This window comes from Oncorhynchus mykiss, chromosome 19, assembly GCF_013265735.2.
Source record: "Oncorhynchus mykiss isolate Arlee chromosome 19, USDA_OmykA_1.1, whole genome shotgun sequence".
NCBI lineage: Eukaryota > Metazoa > Chordata > Actinopteri > Salmoniformes > Salmonidae > Oncorhynchus > Oncorhynchus mykiss.
The window spans coordinates 23,056,661-23,080,648 of NC_048583.1; the positions used below are offsets into that span (position 1 = coordinate 23,056,661).

The 23,988-nt window shown below is 45.0% G+C and overlaps 1 protein-coding gene across 1 annotated transcript; it reads right to left on the reverse strand.

Annotated features, from left to right (window-relative positions):
- Positions 1 to 22,704: 22,704 nt before the first annotated feature.
- Positions 22,705 to 23,694, reverse strand: LOC118941356 (glycoprotein hormones alpha chain 2-like). The gene is made up of 3 exons (XM_036953811.1): positions 23,604 to 23,694; positions 23,192 to 23,367; positions 22,705 to 22,990 (listed from the first exon to the last, which is right to left on the reverse strand). Exons 1-3 carry the CDS (start codon positions 23,692 to 23,694, stop codon positions 22,913 to 22,915), a joined length of 345 nt encoding a protein of 114 aa, XP_036809706.1. The 3' UTR covers positions 22,705 to 22,912.
- Positions 23,695 to 23,988: the final 294 nt, after the last annotated feature.

The following is a 23,988-nucleotide window of genomic DNA, read 5'->3' on the forward strand; positions in this document are numbered from 1 at the left end:
TTGACACCATGCATTGGGGCAGGTAGCATTCTCCTGGCATCTGCCAAACCCAGATTTTTCCGTTGGACTGCCATATGCTGAAGTGTGATTCATCACTCCAGAGAAATTGTTTTCACTGCATTGTGCATGGTGATTTTAGGCTTGTGCTGCTGCTCTGCCATGGAAACCCATTTCATGAAGCTCCCGACTAACAGTTATCGTGCTGATGTTGCTTCCAGAGGTGTTTGGAACTCAGTAGTGAGTGTTGCAACATAGGACAGACAATTTTTACGTACTAATCACTTCAGCACTCCGCAGTCCTGCTCTGTAAGCTTGTGTGACCTACTACTTCGTGGCTGAGCTGTTATTGCCCCTAGACGTTTCCACTTCCACAATAACAGCACTTATATTTGACCTGGGCAGCTCTAGCAGAGAAGAAACTTGACCAACTGACTTCTTGGAAAGGAGGCCTCCTATGACAGTGCCAGGTTGAAAGTTCTTCAGTAAGGCAATTCTACTGTCAATGTTTGTCTACGGAGTTTTCATGGCTGTGTGCTCACTTTTATAACCTGTCTGCAACTGGTATGGCTGAAATAGCCAAATCCACTGATTTGAAAGGGGAGCCAGATACTTTGCTATATATAGTGTACCTTTCCATTCACTCCATTCCAGCTATTATTATGAGTCATCCTCCCCTCAGAAGCTTCCTGTGGTGTGAACACTCATAAGCATTGTGTTATGTAGTAGGTGGGTAAGAGGGGAAGGCCACAGTCAGGACCAAGTTAATGTAGGGGTTTACCGGGACTGAAGCCCCTGTGCCCAGGAAACAGCAACAAATATATATACACAGTATATATTATATATGTACTGCAACTGCCAACCACAGAAGAACTCAGGAGCCCACTCTCAATGAGTGTTGACAGCCTGTTGCTGCCTGCTGCTGCTCTGCGAATCATCAGATGGGGGAAGGAGAGGAGTTAGGGGGCCCACGTGGGTAACTGGGGGTCCTGCCTTGATTGGGTAACTTATTAATAAAAAGTTTTAAAAATAACTGCAAAATAAGTACATGAGACTGGTCAATTGTGTGAGTCATGTGTCATTCATAATCCAATCAGAAAGCATAAAATAAAACAACAGCACGAGCAACAACTTAAACAAACAATACTCGAACTGACTGGTTATTTTTCTGCTCAACACAAAGGCACGACAACCAAAATGCCTGCAATCAAGCATATCAACCCATTGGCGGAGTGGGTGCCTTGAGCTGCACATACTTTGAATTTGGTTGGGGTAAATACTGTAAACTGCTGCCTTGAGACAGATTCACGCTTGTGCAGTCAATATTTAACTTGCTCCAAATCCACTTGGCAATGGCAGATTGTTTACATCAGGTTTACAACCAAATTAAAATTGTTTAATTGAAACCCACAAAACTCTTTCTGGTAAGATGTGGTCTGCCCATGCACAAGCCACAAAAGCATTATGGCTCAATTATGCCAATGTTAGTCAGTCTCTTCTAAACTCAGCAAAAAAATAAACGTTTTCTCACTGTCAACTGCGTTTATTTTCAGCAAACTTAACGTGTACATATTTGTATGAGCATAACAAGATTCAACAACTGAGACATAAACTGAACAAGTTCCACAGACATGTGACTAACAGAAATTGAATAATGTGTCCCTGAACAAAGGGTGGGGAGGGTGGGTGGTCCAAATCAAAAGTAACAGTCACTATCTGGTGTGGCCACCAGCTGCATTAAGTACTGCAGTGGATCTCCTCCGCATGGACTGCACCAGATTTGCCCGTTCTTGCTGTGCAATGTTACCCCACTCTTCCTCCAAGGCACCTGCAAGTTCCCGGACATTTATGTGGGGAATGGCCCTAGCCCTCACCCTCCGATCCAACAGGTCACAGACGTGCTCAAAGCTCAGTCTGATGATGCTGTAATACACTACCCCAGACCATGACGGACCCTCCAAATCGATCCCGCTCCAGAGTACAGGCCTCGGTGTAACACTAATTTCTTTGACGATAAACTCAAATCTGACCATCGCCCCTAGTGAGAAAAAACCGTGACTAGTCAGTGAAGAGCACTTTTTGCCAGTCCTGTCTGGTCTAGCGACAGTGGGTTTGTGCCCATAGGCACTGTCGTTACGGTGATGCCTGCCTTACAACAGGCCTACAAGCCCTCAGTCCAGCCTTTCTCAGCCTCTTGCGGACAGTCTGAGCACTGATGGAGGGATTGTTCATTCCTGGTGTAACTCGGCCAGTTCTTGTTGCCATCCTGTACCTGTCCCGCAGGTGTGATGTTCGGATGTACCGATCCTGTGCAGGTGTTGTTACATGTGGTCTGCCACTGCGAGGACGATCAGCTGTCCGTCCTGTTTCCTTGTAGTGCTGTCTTAGGCGTCTCACAGTATGGACATTGCAATTTATTGCCCTGGCCACATCTGCAGTCCTCATGCCTCCTTGCAGCATGCCTAAAACACGTTCACACAGATGAGCAGGAACCCTGGTTATCTTTCTTTTGGTGTTTTTCAGAGTCAGTAGAAAGGCCTAAGTTTTCATAAGTGTGACCTCAATTGCCTACCGTCTGTAAGCTGTTAATGTATTCGACCGTTCCACAGGTGCATGTTCATTAATTGTTTAGGGTTCATTGAACGAGCATGGGAAACACTGTTTAAACCGTTTACAATGAAGATCTATGAAGTTATTTGGATATTTACGAATTATCTTTGAAAGACAGGGTCCTGAAAAGGGGATGTTTCTTTTTTTGCTGAGTTTAGAAGTGTCTGAGGAAGATAATCGCACTCTGGTCATCCATAACAAGGCTCTAATGCACTATGCCAAATGGATAAACTTGAGATTACTTTTCAGTGTAACTTGTGGAACACAATACTCCAACATTTTAAGAATACAAGCATTCACTTCAGGCAGTCCAACTGGACTTCTCGAACGCTGTTCATTTGGTGGTCTCAATATGTTTTGTTGCTGGGCTCCGGAATGGATCAGTTTGATAGCTTTGAGGCAAAAGGAATACTCCCAGCCTGTGTAGTGATTCGGTCTAAAAAGTAGGCCAAGCAAGTACCGGCAAACCCCTCAAAGGATTGAGAGGACCCAGCAACCCAGTTAGCAGACACCTGGTTTTCTATCCAGTTACAGTTATGTACAATAAAAAATATTACATGACATTACATTTCAAAACACTTTTTACAACACATTAAGTGTGTGCCACTACTCTACCACCACATATCTACAATACAAAATCCATGTGTACGTGTGTGTAGAGTGCGTGTGTTAGCATCAAATATCAAATCAAATAAAAGTTTATTTGTCACGTGCGAGGCTACATACTGACACCAGTCAGTCAGACTGATTGAGGTAGTATGTACATGTAGATATGGTTAAAGTGACTATGCATATATAATGAACAGAGAGTAGCAGTAGCATAAAAGAGGGGTTGGCGGGTGGTGGGTGGGACACAATGCAGATAGCCCGGTTAGCCACTGTGCGGGAGCACTGGTTGGTCGGCCCAATTGAGGTAGTACATGAATGTATGGAGGAGTCGGGGTGGGGAGGGAACACACAATGCAAATAGTCCGGGTAGCCATTTGATTACCTGTTGAGGAGTATTATGGCTTGGGGGTAAAAACTGTTGAGAAGCATTTTTGTCTTTGACTTGGCACTCCGGTACCGCTTGCCATGCGGTAGTAGAGAGAACAGTCTATGACTGGGGTGGCTGGGGTCTTTGTGTATGTGAATGTGTACAGTGGGGAGAACATGTCACATGTCACCTTAGTGCTTTTGTTATGTCTTTGTTTTAGTATGGTCAGGGCGTGAGTTGGGTGGGTTGTCTATGTTCCTTTTTCTATGATTTGAGATTTCTGTGTTTGGCCTAGTGTGGTTCTCAATCAGAGGCAGCTGTCATTCGTTGTCCCTGATTGAGAACCATACTTGGGTAGCCTGGTTTCACTTTTGAGTTGTGGGTGATTGTTTCCTGTGTCTGTACCATACGGGACTGTTTCGAGTTTCGTTTGTTCATTCACGTTGTTGTTTTGTATTTTTGTAGTGTTCAGTTTTATATATACACTCACAAAGCATGTAGAGGTCTGTAATTTTTATCATAGGTACACTTTAACTGCGAGAGACGGAATCTTAAACAAAAATCCAGAAAATCACATTGTATGATTTTTAAGTAATTAATTTGCATTTTCTTGCATGACATAAGTATTTGATCACCTTCCAACCAGTAAGAATTCCGTCTCTCACAGACCTGTTAGTTTTTCTTTAAGAAGCCCCACTGTTCTCCACTCATTACCTGTATTAACTGCACCTGTTTGAAATCGTTACCTGTACAAAAGACACCTGTCCACACACTCAATCAAACAGACTCCAACCTCTCCACAATGGGCAAGACCAGAGAGCTGTGTAGGGACATCAGGGATAAAAATGTAGACCTGCACAAGGCTGGGATGAGCTACAGGACAATAAGCAAGCAGCTTGGTGAGAAGGCAACAACTGTTGGAGCAATTATTAGAAAATGGAAGAAGTTCAAGATGATGGTCAATCACCCTCGGTCTGAGGATCCATGCATGATCTCACCTCTTGGGGCATCAATGATCATGAGGAAGGTGAGGGATCAGCCCAGAACTACACGGCCTGACCTGGTCAATAACCTGAAGAGAGCTGGGACCACAGTCTCAAAGAAAACCATTAGTAATACACTACGCCTGTCAGGATCTTTCAAAATCAAACCCAGAAGCAGACCAGGACAAGGAGAGTAGGAAGAAGGTGAGTATTTATTTACAAGTGAATGTGAATGGGTAGATATATCCAGGTGGCGTAGCGGGCAGCGGTGGTAAATTGATGGGAGTAAATAGGTGGATCCAATGGGGTAGCGGAATCCTCCGACGACCAGGCGGGAATGGGGTAAATGATCCGGGTGAGTAACTGAAGACAGAACAAACGGAGGTAAGTTTAAGGCAAGCAATACGTAAAAAACAACAAAACAAATTCTATCCAACTTGAGGCTGATACTATGGCACAACATACTGTTCATGGCTAACGATCCGGCAGGGAATGGATGTCAGGTCAGAGCTTTTGAAGGGGAGAGGTGATGATCAGGACAGGTGTGCAGATTACTGATGGGATACAGGTGCGGGTGAACATCGATCTCCCAACAAGCTAATTCGCCCGGCAACCAGACAGGGTGCATTCCAGGACACCGGAGACACACTCCAGGACAGAAACACAGGCAAACACAGACTCAGGAAGCGGGATTCGTGACAGTACCCCCCCTCCGACGAACGCCACTGGGCGGACTACCTGGAGCGCCAGGGTGGAGGCGGAAGAAGTCACGAAGCAGGTCGTCATCAAGGATCTGACGCCGAGGAATCCAACTCCTCTCCTCTGGACCATATCCTTCCCAATCCATGAGATATTGGAAACCGGCTTGAGGCAGGAGACATGAAAGGTGGGGTGTACTCAAAGCGTTGCCGGCAATTTGAGTCGGACCACAACAGGGTTAATGATTCTCTCCACCACAAACGGACCAATGAACTTTGGTGACAGTTTCCTCGACTCAGTCCGTAGAGGAAGATCCCGTGTTGCCAACCAAACCTTATCTCCGATGGTATAAGCGGGAGCAGGAATACGGCGACGATTCGCCTGGATCTGATACCGGTCAGAAACTCTAAGGAGGACCTTCCTGGCCCGATGCCAGGTCCGGTGGCAACGACGAATGTGGGCCTGGACAGAAGGAACCAAAAGATCCCTCTCCTGAGAAGGAAACAAGGGAGGTTGGTATCCGTACAGGCATTGGAAGGGGGACATCCCAGTGGCAGATGAAGGAAGGGTATTATGGGCATACTCGACCCAGGGTAATTGAGATGACCAAGAGGTGGGATCAGAGGAGACAAGACAACGCAGCGTGGACTCCATCTTCTGGTTGGCTCTCTCCGCCTGACCATTAGATTGTGGGTGAAATCCAGAAGTGAGACTGACTGTAGCTCCAATGGCCAAACAGAAGGATCTCCAGACAGCAGAGGTAAACTGAGGACCACGGTCAGAAACAATGTCACTGGGCAATCCGTGGACCCTGAAAACCTCCCTAACCAGGATCTCGGACGTCTCCGTGGCAGATGGAAGCTTGGAGAGAGGGACAAAATGAGCAAACTTGCTGAATCTGTCCACAATGGTCAGAATGACCGTGTTCCCAACAGAAGGGGGCAATCCCGTGACAAAATCCAGGGCCAGATGTGACCAAGGTCGCTGAGGAATAGGTAGGGGGTGAAGAAGCCCAGAGCTGGGCCGATTGGTACTTTTGTTCTGAGCACAAACAGGACATGTGGCAACAAACCTCCGGGTATCTTCTCCCATGGCAGGCCACCAAAATCGTCTGCGCAGTAGCGCCATAGTCCGAGCAACGCCAGGGTGACAAGCTATCTTGCTGGCGTGGGACCACTGAAGAACAGCAGGACGGACCGACTCAGGCACGAACAACCGACCGGGTGGACCATTACCGGGGCCGGGCTACGTCCGAAGGGCCGCCATCACATCCTCCTCAATCCTCCATGTAACGGCTCCCAAGACAAGGTTCTGGGGAAGAATCGTCTCAGTCTTGGCCCCACTCTCATCCGTCTTGGAGAACATCCGGGACAAGGCGTCCGCTTTGCCGTTCTTCGACCCAGGTCGGAACGTCAGGGAAAAATTGAAGCGTCCAAAAAACAAAGCCCACCTGGCCTGACGGGAGTTGAGACGTTTAGCCGATTGCACGTAAGCCAGATTCTTGTGGTCAGTCCAGACCACAAACGGTTGCTCCGCTCCCTCCAACCAGTGACGCCACTCCTCCAAGGCAAGCGTCACAGCGAGAAGCTCCCGGTTACCCACATCGTAGTTTCTCTCAGCTGGTGAAAGACGACAAGAGTAGAAGGCGCAGGGATGGAGTTTACCGTCAGTGGAGCTACGCTGGAACAGGATGGCGCCCACCCCCACATCAGACGCGTCCACCTCAACAACAAACTGACGGGAAGTGTCAGGTTGAGAGAGAATCGGCGCGTTGGTGAATCGGCTCTTCAAGTTCAGAAATGCTTGGTCTACCTCAGGAGTCCAACAGAAAATTCTGGTGCAAGACGTCAGAGCAGTTAAAGGGGCGGCCACCCGGCTGTAATCACGGATAAACCTCAGAAGTTCGCAAATCCCAGGAATCTCTGGAGCTGCAATCTCGTACCGGGCCAGACCCAATCCCGAACCGCCCGAACCTTCTCTTGGTCCATCTTGATCTCACCCCTGGAGACGATGTACCCGAGGAAGGATGTAGTGTGGGCGTGAAAATCACACTTCTCTGACTTCACAAACAGACGGTTCTCCAATAACCGCTGCAGGACCTGCTTAATAACATGCTGGATGTGGCTGGAAAGCTCCTTGGAGAAAATCAGGATGTCATCCAGGTAAACGAACACAAACAGACCGATCATATCCCTCAGCACGTCATTCACCAAACCTTGGAACACTGCTGGAGCGTTGGAAAGTCCAAACGGCATCACCTGGTACTCGAAATGTCCCATAGGTGTATTGAATCCAGTCAACCACTCGTCCCCCTCTTTGATCCGAACCAGATGATACGCATTGCGTAGATCAAGCTTCGTAAACACAGTAGCACCCTGTAAAGAATCGAAAGCGGAGCTCATCAAGGGCAAGGGGTACTTGTTCTTGACCGTAATATCATTCAACCCCCGATAATCAATACACGGTCGAAGAGAGCCATCCTTCTTACTCACAAAAAAAAATCCAGCTCCAAGGGGTGATGACGAGGGACGAATGAGACCTGCAGCAAGAGACTCCTTTATGTAGGTCTCCAGGGCTTCCCGCTCAGGTCGAGAAATACTGTATAACCGTCCCTTGGGAAAGGCAGCTCCACGGAACAGCTTAATTGTACAATCATAAGGTCGGTGGGGAGGAAGTGACTGAGCTTTCTGCTTACTGAACACCTCACCCAACTCGTGATATGTTTCAGGAACCAAGGACAAATCAGGAGGAGCAGACTCACTGACCCGACTGGGGACAGCATGAGAACAGGCAGTCCTGAGGCAGTTAGCATGGCACTCAATGCTCCAACTAGTTACCTTACCAGTCACCCAATAGAACAAAGGATTGTGTTCTCTTAGCCAGGGGTATCCAAGAACCAGAGGAACATGGGGGGAAGGCAAAATGAAAAAAGAAATAACCTCTGAATGATTCCCCGACAACAACATCTTAACCGGTTCAGTCCTCATAGTGATCCGTGCCAGAATACTGCCGTTCAGAGTGGTTGCTTCAATGGCTTCCGGTAATTGCTCCTTGGAAAGCCCCAGCTGTTCCACTAAGTCGGCATCAATGAAGCTGTCATCGGCACCTGAATCGATGAAAGCGTTAATCGCTAAACTCTGATTCTTATTTATGAGGGTAGCAGGAAAACGAGGTCTGACAGGGCTCGTGAGAGGTTGAAACTGGCTCGCTAACAAACTTCCCAAACTTAACGAGCCGAGCAGTTTAACGGGCGCAGAGGACAAACAGAGATGTAATGTCCCGAGCTACCACAGTAGAGGCAGCTGTTGGTCTCACGTCTACGTTGGCGCTCGTCCTTAGTTAACCCGTGCCGCCCCACTTGCATAGGTTCAGGATCTGGCGGCAGGACTCCTCAACTAATCCCGTGTGAAGGAAAATGATCAGCCCGTTCTGGTCCACTTCCTGACCCGAATGGTAACCGAGTCTCAGATTGATTAGATGGACCCCACTGCTTCTCCCTCCTTCTCTCTCGGACTCTATTATCTACCCGAATAGCTAAGGTGACCAAGCTGTCTAGATCACTAGGCTCTGGATAGGATATCAGCTCGTCCTTGAGTTGCTCCGACAACCCCTGGTAAAAAGCCGCTTGTAGTGACTCCTCATTCCAACCACTCTCCACAGACAATGTCCTGAACTCGATCATAAAGTCTGCCACACTGCGAGCTCCTTGGCAAAGAGTGAACAAACGTTTAGCTGCGTCCTTACCTCGGACTGGATGGTCAAAAAGCTTTCTCATCTCTCCCGTGAACTCCTGGTATGAAGCCATGCAGGTCTCCTGTCGTTCCCAAACGGCTGAAGCCCATTCCAGAGCTCTTCCACGCAGCAGTTCAATAACAAAGGCTATCCTAGCCTTGTCAGTGGCGTAAGAATGGGGCTGCAGATCAAACACTAACCCACACTGCATAAGAAAGAACGGCATCTTCCCAAATCCCCTTCATATTTATCAGGCGTCGGTACCTTGGGTTCACGGAAGGAAACCGCACCAGACACGGCAGGTGAGATGGGTGAAACAAGACGGCGCTACAGGAGATAGCGGGTTCAATCCAGAACTTATCTGCTAGCTTGACACAAATCCAGGATCAGCTCAGTTTGCCGGCGATTCATTCGTGGTAGCAGATAAGTTCTGGATTGAACCCGCTATCTCCTGTAGCGCCATCTTGTGTTGTCCCAATGTCTTCCCCTGCTGGGTAATGGCATGGCAAACGGAGTCCAGGTCCGCTGGGTTCATCCTTGGCCGGATCGTTCTGTCAGGATCTTTCAAAATCGAACCCAGAAGCAGACCAGGACAAGGAGAGTAGGAAGAAGGTGAGTATTTATTTACAAGTGAATGTGAATGGGTAGATATATCCAGGTGGTGTAGCGGGCAGCGGTGGTAAGTTGATGGGAGTAAATTGGTGGATCCAATGGGGTAGCGGAATCCTCCGACGACCAGGCGGGAATGGGGTAAATGATCCGGGTGAGTAACTGAAGACAGAACAAAGTTTAAGGCAAGCAATACGTAAAAAACAACAAAACAAATTCTATCCAACTTGAGGCTGATACTATGGCACAACATACTGTTCATGGCTAACGATCCGGCAGGGAATGGATGTCAGGTCAGAGCTTTTGAAGGGGAGAGGTGATGATCAGGACAGGTGTGCAGATTACTGATGGGATACAGGTGCGGGTGAACATCGATCTCCCAACAAGCTAATTCGCCCGGCAACCAGACAGGGTGCGTTCCAGGACACCGGAGACACACTCCAGGACAGAAACACAGGCAAACACAGACTCAGGAAGCGGGATTCGTGACAACGCCGTCATGGATTAAAATCCTGCAGAGCACGCAAGGTCCCCCTGCTCAAGCTAGCGCATGTCCAGGCCCGTCTGAAGTTTGCCAATGACCATCTGGATGATCCAGAGGAGGAATGGGAGAAGGTCATGTGGTCTGATGAGGCAAAAATAGAGCTTTTTGGTCTAAACTTCACTCGCCGTGTTTGGAGGAAGAAGAAGGATGAGTAAAACCCCAAGAACACCATCCCAACCGTGAAGCATGCAGGTGGAAACGTCTTTCTTTGGGATGCTTTTCTGCAAAGGGGACAGGACGACTGCACCGTATTGAGGGAAGGATGGATGGGGCCATGTATCTCGAGATCTTGGCCAACAACCTCCTTCCCTCAGTAAGAGCATTGAAGATGGGTTGTGGCTGGGTCTTCCAGCATGACAACGACCCGAAACACACAGCCAGGAGTGGCTCCGTAAGAAGCATCTCAAGGTCCTGGAGTGGCCTAGCCAGTCTCCAGACCTGAACCCAATAGAAAATATTTGGAGGGAGCTGAAAGTCCGTATTTCCCAGCGATAGCCCCAAAACCTGAAGGATCTGGAGAAAGTCTGTATGGAGGAGTAGGCCAAAATCCCTGCTGCAGTGTGTGCAAACCTGGTCAAGAATTACAGGAAACTCTGGAGGATCTCTGTAATTGCAAACAAAGGTTTCTGTACCAAATATTAAGTTCTGCTTTTCTGATGTATCAAATACTTATGTCATGCAATAAAATGCAAATCAATTACTTAAAAATCATACAATGTGATATTCTGGATTTTTGATTCCGTCTCTCACAGTTGAAGTGTACCTATGATAAAAATTACAGACCTCTACATGCTTTGTAAGTAGGAAAACCTGCAAAATCGGCAGTGTATCATATACTTGTTCTCCCCACTGTATGTGTGTGTCTGTGCCTGTGTGTGTGTGTCTCTTCGCAGTCCCTGCCATTCCGTAAGGTGGATTTTAGATCTGATTCTACTGCTTGCATCAGTTACCTGATGTGTAATAGAGTTCCATGTAGCCATGGCTCTATCTAATAATCTGCGCCTCCCATTGTCTTTTCTGGATTTGGGGATAACGAAGAGACACCTGGTGGCAGGTCTTGTGGGGTATGCATGGGTATCCAAGCTGTGTGTTAGTAGTTTAAAAAGACAGCTTGGGTGGGCCCCCATACCCATAAATTATCACTCTTTGCGAATGACCTTATCTTATTTCTAACAAACCCAGAACACTCCCTCTCTCACTTGCAGATCCTACTACAGTGTTATAGTTCTTTCTCTGGATATAAAGTCAATTTTGATAAAAGCGAAATCTTACCGTTGTCTGTCTTTGACCATCATGCCATCAAGCACAAGTTTCCTTTTAGATGGTCGCCTATGGGCTTCACATATTTGGGCATAATGGTGGATGGTAATCTGAACAACCTCTATAAACTCAATCTGGCCAGTTTGTTGCAAAAGGTAGAGGGTGACCTTTGTAAATGTATGGACTTACCTCTGACTCTACTGGGTAGAATCAGTGTAATTAAAATGAATGTCCTGCCCAGATTTCTATATCTGTTTCAATCTCTCCCTATCCCTGTTCCCGTAGCATTTTTTTCCTCTCTCGACAAGCTGACCAGACGGTTTATCTGGCACAGCAAAACCCCTAGGGTTGGCCTGGATAAACTGACCCTTGATTACGGTCAAGGGGGCTTAAAAGTCCCCAATTTTAGAATGTGCAGCCCAGTAGTACAGTCTAGGTTTCTGGCTCAGAGGTTTGACAATGGTCCCTCTCCCTCATGGTTGAACATTGAAAAGCTTGAGGTAAACGATGACACTGGGGCAGAATTGTTTTACAAATGGGACAGAAAATCTATAAAAACCATCACAAACAACCCTTTAATCATACATTCTGTCCTGGCATGGTGCAAACTACATGAGCTGTTCGGAGGAGGGGGATTCCTTTCCCCTAAAACCCCTTTATGGAACAATAGATTGATTCCTATGTTTTTCCAGAATAGTAACTTTAGACCATGGTCTGATAAGGGGATCACTCTTCTGGAACATTGTTATGAGGAGGGAGTTCTTATGTCTTTTGATCAGCTGAAACAGAAATACCACTTGCCTAACAGGGACTTCTTTAGCTACCTACAACTACAAAACTTTATTAGGGTGACTCTCAAGGGACAATGGAACCTACCTAAGATGTCACCTATTGAACAACTCTGCCACACAGACCAACGACTGTTCAAGACCATTTCCCGTGTATACGATGCTCTTATGTCAGGACTAACACTGCATGAGCTAGATAAACCCCGACTTAGATGGGAAAAAGATCTGGGTATTGATCTTGATGAGGATCTATGGAGTGACCTATGCAGGGATGGTGTTACATCCACATTGAACTCCAGATACAGACTGATCCAGTTTAATTTCCTCCATCAGCTCTATATCACCCAGTCATCTAGACTGCACAAGTTCAACCCTGATATCTCCTCCCTATGTTTTAGATGTGGCTCAGATGAAGGAACATTCCTCCATTCCACTTGGCAGTGTTCAAAACTACACGGTTTCATGCAGGGGGTATGCCATACCATATCCTCAATTCACGGGGTTGCATTCCCTTTAGACCCGGAGGTCTGTCTACTGGGCAACTTTACTAACACCAATCTTAGGCAAAGCCATACTATAAAGCTGACAGAAATATTGCTAGCGATTGCCAAGAAATGTATTGCCTTGAAATGGAAATTGGATTCCTCCCTGCCAGTTGCAATGTGGCTATCGGAAGTTAATAGTTGTATCCCTTTGGAGAAAATCACTTACTGCTTGAGGAATAAGTTAAAGGCATTTTACAGAATTTGGCAACCTTTTATTGACTATATGGAGAATCTCCCCCCACATCTCATTGATTGAATATCTATATAATCCTCACATAATATTTCACACGTAATGTATAATATGTAGCCTACGGCAAGTGATCCAATGTCTCATTATTGTTATTTTTTTTCTTATTGTATGTTTGTATATATAATTATAATTATAATTATTTTTTGTTATGCTCGTCTGTTACTGTTACTTTGTCCTATCGTTGTCTAATATCTTTTCAATTTTGTTTTCAATGTTCTTAACTGGAAAATGCAAAAATAAAATATATATTTTTTAAAAAGACAGCTCGGTGCATTCAGCATGTCAATACTTCTTAGAAAAACACTAAACGATTTGTATCCAATTCCCCGGCTGGAGGATTACATTGATAGGTTTGGGAAAGCTCAGTATGTCTCAAAGTCGTATTTGCTGAAGGGATACTGGCAGGTGTCCCTGTCAGAACATGCTAAGGAGGTATCTTCCTTTGTGACACCAAGAGGGTTTGCATCGGTGTCTGGTTCTTCCGTTTGGGATGAAAAATGCCCCAGCCACATTCTAACGTTTGATGAATACTGTGACGGCAGAGTTGAGCAATGTGGTCACTTACATTGACAAAGTGCTAGTTTACAGCGACTCATGAGCAGAGCATGTGGACCATATATGTGGATTGTTCCAGTGTTTGGAGGGGGCAGGGTTGGTGGTAAACTTATCCAAGTGTGAAATTGCACAGGCCCAAGGTGACCTTTTTGTGTCATGTGGTGGGGTTGCAGAAGGTGAAGCCAAGGGCAGCCAAGATCCAGGCCATAATTGACTTGCCGATGCCACGGACACGGAAGCAGTTGTTGAGAGTTCTGAGAATGAGTGGGTTCTATCAGAGATGTTTTCCCAACTTTGCAGCGGTGACTGAACACCTGACAAATTGAAAAAAGGGGCCAGGCTTTGCTGGACAGAGCAGTGTCAGCAGGCACTGGAACAGGTCATGGCCATCTTATCATGGGAGCCGGTGTATGGGGCGCCAAATTTCACAGTATCATTCAAGCTGTTTGCTGTTGCATGTGATGTGGGGGTTGGGGATGTGTTGCTGAAGAAGGACTCGTCTGGATTCGAAAAGGTTATTAGCAGTGGTTACCAATCAGTCGAGGGCAATCGACTGGTCGGCTTTCCTAGTCGATCGCCAAACATTTCTGTAAAAAGCCCAACAATAAAGCCTTGTGTTCCTATTTTTGTATTTGTTTCTGGCTGTTTGCTGTAGGAGCATTTGATTCAGCAGCCCTGCGCGCTGGGTAGTAGTAAACTCTGCATACTCAGTTGGCCCGGAAAGCAAATCAAGGACACCTATAGGCCTACCAGTGGCCAATCAGATTGCTCAGATCACTGTGTCTGGTGCTTCCACGAGCACACAGCGAAGTTGACTCAAGAGAGACTAGAGAGAGACTGTAAACGAATACAGCAAAGTGCTGCTGTTATAATGAGTCAGTTAATGTTTAAGATTAAATCAGTACTGTCAACACTTTATTCAAATTTTTATGCCATAAAAAGCCCTCTCCCTGTCCACTCATGCTAGAAAGTGTATCGATTGACTTGCATTGTTATTAACACCTTGTATCTTTCTAATATCAAGGAGTATTTAAAAAAAATCTCTCTCTCTCTCTCTCCTGAGACTGACCATCCAATGCAGGCACCATCAGTCCAGTAAAAAAAAAATTTAACAAATGATTTCAATGTATTTCTTCACAAGTAATACAACAAAAGATCAATTACCATCATTGTGATCATATACTGTACATGTCACGCCGGAGCTGTCCACCTGAATCTCCGGGAAGCAAACACGCTGTCCCCCAGGTACACCCACATCCAACACCGACCTCCCATTAATACTTTCACGTCAATGCACACACTTAGTCAGGTTACCGGACAACTAGGCAAGCCTACACTGGAGTATGCTTCAGGGGTTATTCAAATTTAAACTGTGGGGTATCCTCTATAAGTTCTTCGAAAAAAAACGTTTAAAATGGTTATTCAAAGAACCCCTTTTAATGGATCCTCGAAGAACCTTTTGAATAACCTTTTTGGGTACATTTTTTTACTCCCCCCTCCCTTATTGTTAATAATATTCATAACAATAACAACAATGTCACAATATTTCAGTTGTCAGTGTTTATTATGATATTAGTGGCAAAGCAAAATGTAAAAATCCAAACATGAGGTAAACTCCCAGCCGAGGCCCAAGTCCAATGGACATATCCTTTTGCTTGTTCATGTTAATGTGTTGATGTTCTCCGTATCCATAGCCAGAATGATTTTGCAGTGCATGGTGATCAAGCAGGTTTCCTGTTATATTCATCAGAGGTGTAGGGAGGGGGAAGTGTGTGAATCAAAAAACTGCAATTATACAGATGTACAAATGTGAATGAATGTAAGGGTGCGTGCTGGTGGTTGGGTGTGTGCTGGTGACAGGGAAGTCAGGTGCAGGAGATCGATCTTATAAAACGGAGCAGTTTAATAAGTGTTTAAAAGCACAATGCTTACAAACAAAACAATCACCAACAAGGACATGAGGGGGAACAGAGGGCTAAATACACAACATGTAATGAATGGGATTGGAACCAGGTGTGATACAAGACAAAGGAAAATGAAAAGAGGATCAGATGGCTAGAAGGTTGGCGACTTCAACCACCGAACAAGGAGAGGGACCAACTTCGGCAGAAGTTGTGACAATGAAAAAAAAAAACTTTTGATCATGTTTTTTTATACAAAACATAAGGACGCTGCTGTGACTGGGTCCTATAAGGTTTTGGAGAAACCAAAATTAACTGTAGATGATACATATGATCTGCACAACATACCAATACAAATTGTGCATACCTTTGTGTGCCTCCTAGTTAGTATACCTGCAGACTCAGACACACACAAAAGTGAGCAGTTTGGTCATCTGCACCCAATGCAGCTATAGCCTTTAACATATTCTTACCTCTTTGTTGATTGATATCTATTGAATTGTGTCCATTTTCTGTTTTAGAAATCGTTTTTAAAGGGAGAAAGTGTCAAACACTACCATTTGTACAAATACACAAATATAGATGGTATCATCCTAAAACAATATCAATTTAGATCATACAAGGGAGAAACCTTACCTTACATTGAGGCAATCTTTCCATTTTTCAGTTAAGTACCTGCACCTGCTGTCCAAATGTTTCAGTTGGGCAGTTAGGTTCCTACAAGAACCCCCACCAACTAAGGAGGTTCCTCGATGAACCCCACCTCCTTTGGGCTTCTTGGAGAACCTTTTGATGTCAAGGTTCTTCAAGGAACTTTTAGGATCTTAAAATAACCCTTGCTGGACTCCTAATTTTTAGAGTGTAGAGACCATAGATTTCGCGAGTATGGTGTAATAGTAGGTTTGTCTAGTCCAGGTATTCCCATACCTGGGAATGCGCAATGCCGTTGGGGGTATGCCAAATAATAATGTGATTCACTTTTTTTTTAAAGAAATACATTTATTGTCACGGCCGTCCTCCTCTTCATCTGAAGAGGAGAGGCGAGATGGATCTGAGGACCAATACGCGGCGTGGTAAGTGTCCATGGTCAATCTTTAATAAAGAAAGTAGTGAACACTGAAAACTATACAAAACCAGTAAACAAAATAACCGTGAAGCTAATCATATGGACTGTGCTGAAACAAGCCATCAACATAGACAATCACCCACAAACAAACAGTGCAACCCAGGCTACCTAAGTATGATTCTCAATCAGAGACAACTAATGACACCTGCCTCTGATTGAGAACCATACTAGGCCGAAAACATAGAAATGCCCCAAAACATAGAAAAACAAACATAGACTGCCCACCCAACTCACGCCCTGACCATACTAAATAAATACAAAACAACGGAAATAAAGGTCAGAACGTGACATTTATATCTTCCAACGGGGCTATACATTTGGGTGAGGTTTTATTATCACCTGAGTAGACTCGTTTCACTGCCAAAAATAAAATGAAACCACCTAGTGTTCAGCAAAATAACAAGACAATTTCAAATACAGGTAGCCTAGTCAAATAATTAACATCCAATCACATTAATGGTTACGCTCTCGCCGGAATTCCACTAACGGTTGGTATGTAGCCAAACATAGCTGCTGCTCATTGTTTGCTCGAAAATTGATAAACTATTTTAAAAAGGCCCGGGTCCATAGTGACACATACCAGCTTTACTGGTAGTACTGCTACTACCAGCAGTACTACACCTGCACCTGTTGATGACACAAGTTGTTCTGCTTCCACGAGCACATCCAATGCTAGCATCAGTAATTCTACGTTTGTTGTTAGCCCAGCTAGCATGGACACTGACAGTTGTGAATCTGATGTAGCCGAAGAGCTACTGCCCCCTAACCCGGGAAAGCACCGAACAACAGACAGGGACGTTGGACCATCGAATAGGCACAAATATGATGAGAACTTAATTGATTTGGGGTTCACTTATATTGGGAGTAGTGCCTTTCCTCAGCCATAGTGTGTTATACGTGCAAAAGTACTATCTCACAACTCGATGAAACATTCACTTTGACTTTCAAGTAGTAAGACATGTATTACAGCAAGAGATTCCATTACTAAGAAGACACTAGAAATGTCTTATATGGTGAGCTACCGAGTGGCTAGGACAGGCAAGCCCATTACTATTGTGGAGGACTTAATTATTCCTGCTGCCGTGGATATGGCTGGGACAATGCTGGGGCAAAACGCAAAAAAAACTATACAGACAATGCCTTCATCAAGCAACGCTTTTTCACGATGCATCAGTGACATGGCAGGAGCTGTTTTGAAACAATTACTGCTTCGCATACAAGCCAGTGAATTCTATGCGTTACAGCTGGATGAGTCAACAGATGTGGCGGGCTTAGCACAGCTTCTGGTATATGTCCGTCACGTTTATAGGGGTCAATTAAGAAGGACATCCTCTTCTGCAAACCACTGGAAACCAGGACAACAAGATAGGATTTTTTTTAAGCACTGGACAGCTTTTTGACATCAAATGGACTTTGGTGGTCAAGATGTGTTGGTATCTGTACTGATGGCACAAAAGCCATGACAGGGAGACATAGTGGAGTGGTAAAGCACATGCAAGCAGTTGCTCCAGACGCCATTTGGGTAGACTGCAGCATCCACCGAGAGGCTCTTGCTGCCAATGTAATGCCTGACACCTTGAAAGACGTTTTGGACACTACAGCGAAAATGGTTAACTTTGTTAAAGCAAGGCCCCTGAACTCTCGTGTATTTTCTGCACTATGCAATGATATGGGCAGCGACCATGTAACACTTTTACAACATACAGAAGTGCGCTGGTTTTGAAGGGGCATAGTATTGACACGTTTTTTGGAATTGAGAGACAAGCTTAAAGTTTTCTTTACTGACCCTAATTTTCACTTGTCTGACTGCTTGCATGATGACGATTTTCTCAAAAGACTGGCCTATCTGGCAGATTTTTTTCTCTCACCTGAATGATCTGAATCTAGGATTACAGGGACTCTCCACAGCTATATTCAAATGTGTGGGACAAAATTGAGGCTATGATTAAGAAGTTGGAGCTCTTTGTCTGCATTAACAAATGAACTCAAGCTAACGGACAATGTCAAATGTGATATAGCGAAGCACCTGAGTGAGTTGGGTGCCCAATTACGCAAGTACTTTCCCGAAATGGATGACACAAACAACTGGATTCGTTATCCCTTTCATTCCCTGCCTCCAATCCACTTACTCCACTTACTCCACTTATATCTGAACAGGAGAGCCTCATCAAAATTGCAACAAGCGGTTCTGTGAAAATTGAATTTAATCAGAAGCCACTGCCAGATTTCTGGATTGGGCTGCGCTCAGAGTATCCTGCCTTGGCAAATCGGGCTGTTGGCAAATCGGGCTGACACTGCCTTGGCAAATCACACTGACACTGATGCCCTTTGCAACCACATACCTATGTGAGAGTGGATTATCGGCCCTCACTATCATGAAAACTAAATACAGGCACAGACTGCGTGTGGAAAATGATTTAAGCCTGAGACTCTCTCCAATACAACCCAACTTTGCAGAATTATGTACATCCTTTCAAGCACACACTCCTTATTAACCTGTGGTTAGTTATTCACAATTTTCGATGAACAAATAAGGTTTTATATGTAATATGGTTAAATAAAGAGCCAGGTTGAGACAAAAACTCACACTCATTCTTCTGTTTGATAAATGTATCGTATAGTGTGTGTTTGGCAGGATTACATTGATGGCAAAAAACAACATTTGAGAGTGTGCTGACCCTGGTACTAGAGGAGGTACGCAGCTGGAAGCTGAATGTTTGAAGGGTTACAGGACAATAAAACGTTAGGGAACCACTGTTCTAGTCGATTCCATAACAATTGTATTACGCCATTCTATTGGAGGTTTACATTGGAACAACTGGAGTTCTGCTCTATGCTGATTGTTTCAACTCATGTTGTATTAAACTCATGTATTATACCTACCTACACCTACTCCCTAAACTGTATCAGCATATCGATTGCGCAACCAGGGCTGGTAAAAATTGGATCATTGCTATTCTAACTTCCGCAACGCATATAAGGCCCTCCCCCTGCCCTCCTTTCAGAAAAGCTGACCACGACTCAATTTTGTTGCTCCCTGCCTACAGACAGAAGCTAAAACAAGAAGCTCCCGCGCTGAGGTCTGTTCAACGCTGGTCCGACCAATCTGATTCCACGCTCCAAGACTGCTTCCATCACGTGGACTGGGATATGTTTCGTATTGCGTCAAACAACAACATTGACGAATACGCTGATTCGGTGACCGAGTTCATTAGAACGTGCGTTGAAGATGTCGTTCCCATAGCAACGATTAAAACATTCCCAAACCAGAAGCCGTGGATTGATGGCAGCATTCGTGTGAAACTGAAAGCGCAAACCACTGCTTTTAATCAGGGCAAGGTGAGCGGAAACATGACCGAATACAAACAGTGTAGCTATTCCCTCCGCAAGGCAATCAAACAAGCTAAGCGTCAGTATAGAGACAAAGTAGAATCGCAATTCAACGGCTCAGACACAAGAGGTATGTGGCAGGGTCTACAGTCAATCACGGATTATAAAAAGAAAACCAGCCCCGTCACGGACCAGGATGTCTTGCTCCCAGGCAGACTAAATAACTTTTTTGCCCGCTTTGAGGACAATACAGTGCCACTGACAAGGCCCGCAACCAAAACATGCGGACTCTCCTTCACTGCAGCCGAGGTGAGTAAAACATTTAAACTTGTTAACCCTCGTAAGGCTGCAGGCCACGACGGCATCCCCAGCCGCGACCTCAGAGCATGCGCAGACCTGCTGGCTGGTGTGTTTACGGACATATTCAATCAATCCTTATCCCAGTCTGCTGTTCCCACATGCTTCAAGAGGGCCACCATTGTTCCTGTTCCCAAGAAAGCTAAGGTAACTGAGCTAAACGACTCCCGCTCCGTAGCACTCACTTCCGTCATCATGTAGTGCTTTGAGAGACTAGTCAAGGACCATATCACCTCCACCCTACCTGACACCCTAGACCCACTCCAATTTGCTTACTGCCCAAATAGGTCCACAGACGATGCAATCTCAACCACACTGCACACTGCCCTAACCCATCTGGACAAGAGGAATACCTATGTGAGAATGTTGTTCATCGACTACAGCTCAGCATTTAACACCATAGTACCCTCCAAACTCGTCATCAAGCTCGAGACCCTGGGTCTCGACCCCGCCCTGTGCAACTGGGTACTGGACTTCCTGACGGGCCGCCCCCAGGTGGTGAGGGTAGGTAACAACATCTCCACCCCGCTGATCCTCAACACTGGGGCCCCACAAGGGTGCGTTCTGAGCCCTCTCCTGTACTCCCTGTTCACCCACGACTGCGTGGCCACGCACGCCTCCAACTCAATAATCAAGTTTGCGGACGACACTACAGTGGTAGGCTTGATTACCAACAACGACGAGACGGCCTACAGGGAGGAGGTCGAGAGCATCCTGTCGGGCTGTATCACCGCCTGGTACGGCAACTGCTCCGCCCACAACCATAAGGCTCTCCAGAGGGTAGTGAGGTCTGCACAACGCATCACTGGGGGCAAACTACCTGCCCTTCAGGACACCTACACCACCCGATGTCACAGGAAGGCCATAAAGATCATCAAAAACAACAACCACCCGAGCCACTGCCTGTTCACCCCGCTATCATCCAGAAGGCGAGGTCAGTACAGGTGCATCAAAGCTGGGACCGAGAGACTGAAAAACAGCTTCTATCTCAAGGCCGTCAGACTGTTAAACAGCCACCACTAACATTGAGTGGCTGCTTCCAAAACAGTGACTCAACTCCAGCCACTTTAATAATGGGAATTGATGTAAAATATATCACTAGCCACTTTAAACAATGCTACTTAATATAATGTTTACATACCCTACATTATTCATATCATTTGTATACGTATATACTGTACTCTATATCATCTACTGCATCTTTATGTAATACATGTATCACTAGCCACTTTAAACTATGCCACTTTGTTTACATACCCTACATTACTCATCTCATATGTATATACTGTACTCGATACCATCTACTGCATCTTGCCTATGCCGCTCTGTACCATCACTCATTCATATATCTTTATGTACATATTCTTTATCCCTTTACACTTGTGTGTATAAGGTAGTAGTTTTGGAATTGTTAGTTAGATTACTCGTTGGTTATTACTGCATTGTCGGAACTAGAAGCACAAGCATTTCGCTACACTCGCATTAACATCTGCTAACCATGTGTAAGTGACAAATAAATTAGATTTGATATGATTTACTGCAATCAACAGCGGAGCATGGAACTGCACACAGGTGGCTGGCGGGAAAGGCAAACAGCCTATGCATCACGCCAATAGGGTTAACTCACGCCAATAGGGTTTACTCACTTTGTGTGAATTGTAATGTGGCTCATATAGCAAACATTCCTAAACTGACCCCTCCGAACAGAAAAGGCGCATCCCACTCTGACACCAAAGTAGCAAACAGCTGGGTAGGAAAGCAAACCAGGTCACTGACGTGAAAGGCAAACACCCTACAGCAGGGAATTAATTATAACATGGCTCATTTAGCGAGGATGAAGTGTTGATGTTGCCACTTTGCACCACTAGATGTCCATCTGTATCAAGTTTCTCAGTCACCCCAAAAGTAAGTGGTCAGCTAAGAAAGTTTCCTTTACATCCCATTTCATATAATTAAGCAATTAGTTTTGTGCAATTAATTCTTACAATAAGATAACTGTCCCCCCCCCCCCCCCCCCCCCGACCTTTCAGTCGTTCATACATTCATATTTTTGTTAAGACAAGGATACCATTTTGTTTTCTGTGTGCCAGCAGCCCGATTTGCCACTCACAACCAATGCAGGCCAGTGGTGGGAGAAATGAGGAGGACAGGCTCATGGCTGGAATGATGATCTGTGCATGTTCAATGTGTATTTACTGTATTTCTTTGAAGAAATGTAAAAGTTTCACAGGAAGGAGATATGTTCTTACTTGACCTTCCTTGCGTGTGTATGTGTGTGTGTGTGTGTGTGTGTGTGTGTGTGTGTGTGTGTGTGTGTGTGTATTCAGCATCCGGCACCAATACATGAAGCGAGTTGCCTGGAAGGAAGTGAAGCAATCATGTTAATTGGCATTTTAATCCGTATTCAATTCATACAATAAATTCTACATTTAATTAACACAGTACAGGAATACAGCTTTATATCATTGCAACCATAAGAGCACTATAAATATTATCCGCAGAATATTACCTTTTGTGGATCACAATGATTTCCTAATATGGGATTTCTCTTAAAACACAAGGAACTTCAGTAATAAGTAGGGCAAAATATATAATCTGTTGCCAACCTTTTGCTTCTACGACAAGGAGATTTCCAGCCCTTACAGACTGTTTATGATTTATGGTAATAACAGGTGCTGCAGTGACACTCTGTGTGATTCGTCACAGGTGAGCCATCCTTAGTGGTGACCTGAGAGAGGAGAACGAGAGAAAGAATCAAGTGAAAGATAGATGGTTTAAAATAAAAACATTCAGGATAATTCGAGTTGTTGTTAAATTATACGTTTAGATATCATGTGCATTATACTAGGAATGTCGTCGTGTCAGATGATCAAACTGGGTAGCAGAGAATATCAATCCCAACTACCTTATTAGCTAAATATTGTCTTACCCTTTCCCCTTCTTTTGCAACGCAGCATGTGGCTTCAGAGGTGATGTTCTTGGGGACCAGCATGGTTTGCTTTGACCGTAGTGGGGTTGGATAAGCTCTGGAGAAGCAGCAACCTGTACACTGCATGATGTTGGGGAATATTGTGTTCGGTTTCAGTGTGCATTCCTCACAACCCACTGTGAAAATAATGAAGACATAAATTAATTGAGAATCTATTGAATAGTATGATTTTAAGCTGCACCATGCATCACCAATCTCTTCCTTGTGGCTCTCTTCCACAGTTTGGGAATAAGGAGGTAATATAGCAATTTATATTCTCTCGCTATAATGACAACAGAACAACTCACTGGTCATTGTGTTTCCAGAACACATAAACCATCAACAAAAAGAGTTATTGTAACGTAAAACTTACTGTTTGTCTTGTCGCTGCTTGGGTAAGAGTCTGCGATGAATAGAAGTATGGACAGGATGAGGGATACTCCAGTTGATTTCAACAAGCACATTTTAGTGACAGGTGGCAATATTCTGACAGGAAACATGAGCAAAATCATTCAAAACCAGCCTTATTCATCTCAAAAGTTGAAAACTAATGAACACAAAAAACAGCAGTGAAACACTACATTGGAAACACAACATAGTGAATGGAAAAAGCATTAACTGTGTATGTTCCTCTTGGTGGAAGCCTGTTCAGTGTTCAGTGTAGACCCTACTTCTTCCTCCATGAACTTTTATGCCGCTGTCTCTCTGCCCATGTGCTCGACCGGGATTAGGTAAACCCCTACAACCTTATCAGTGAT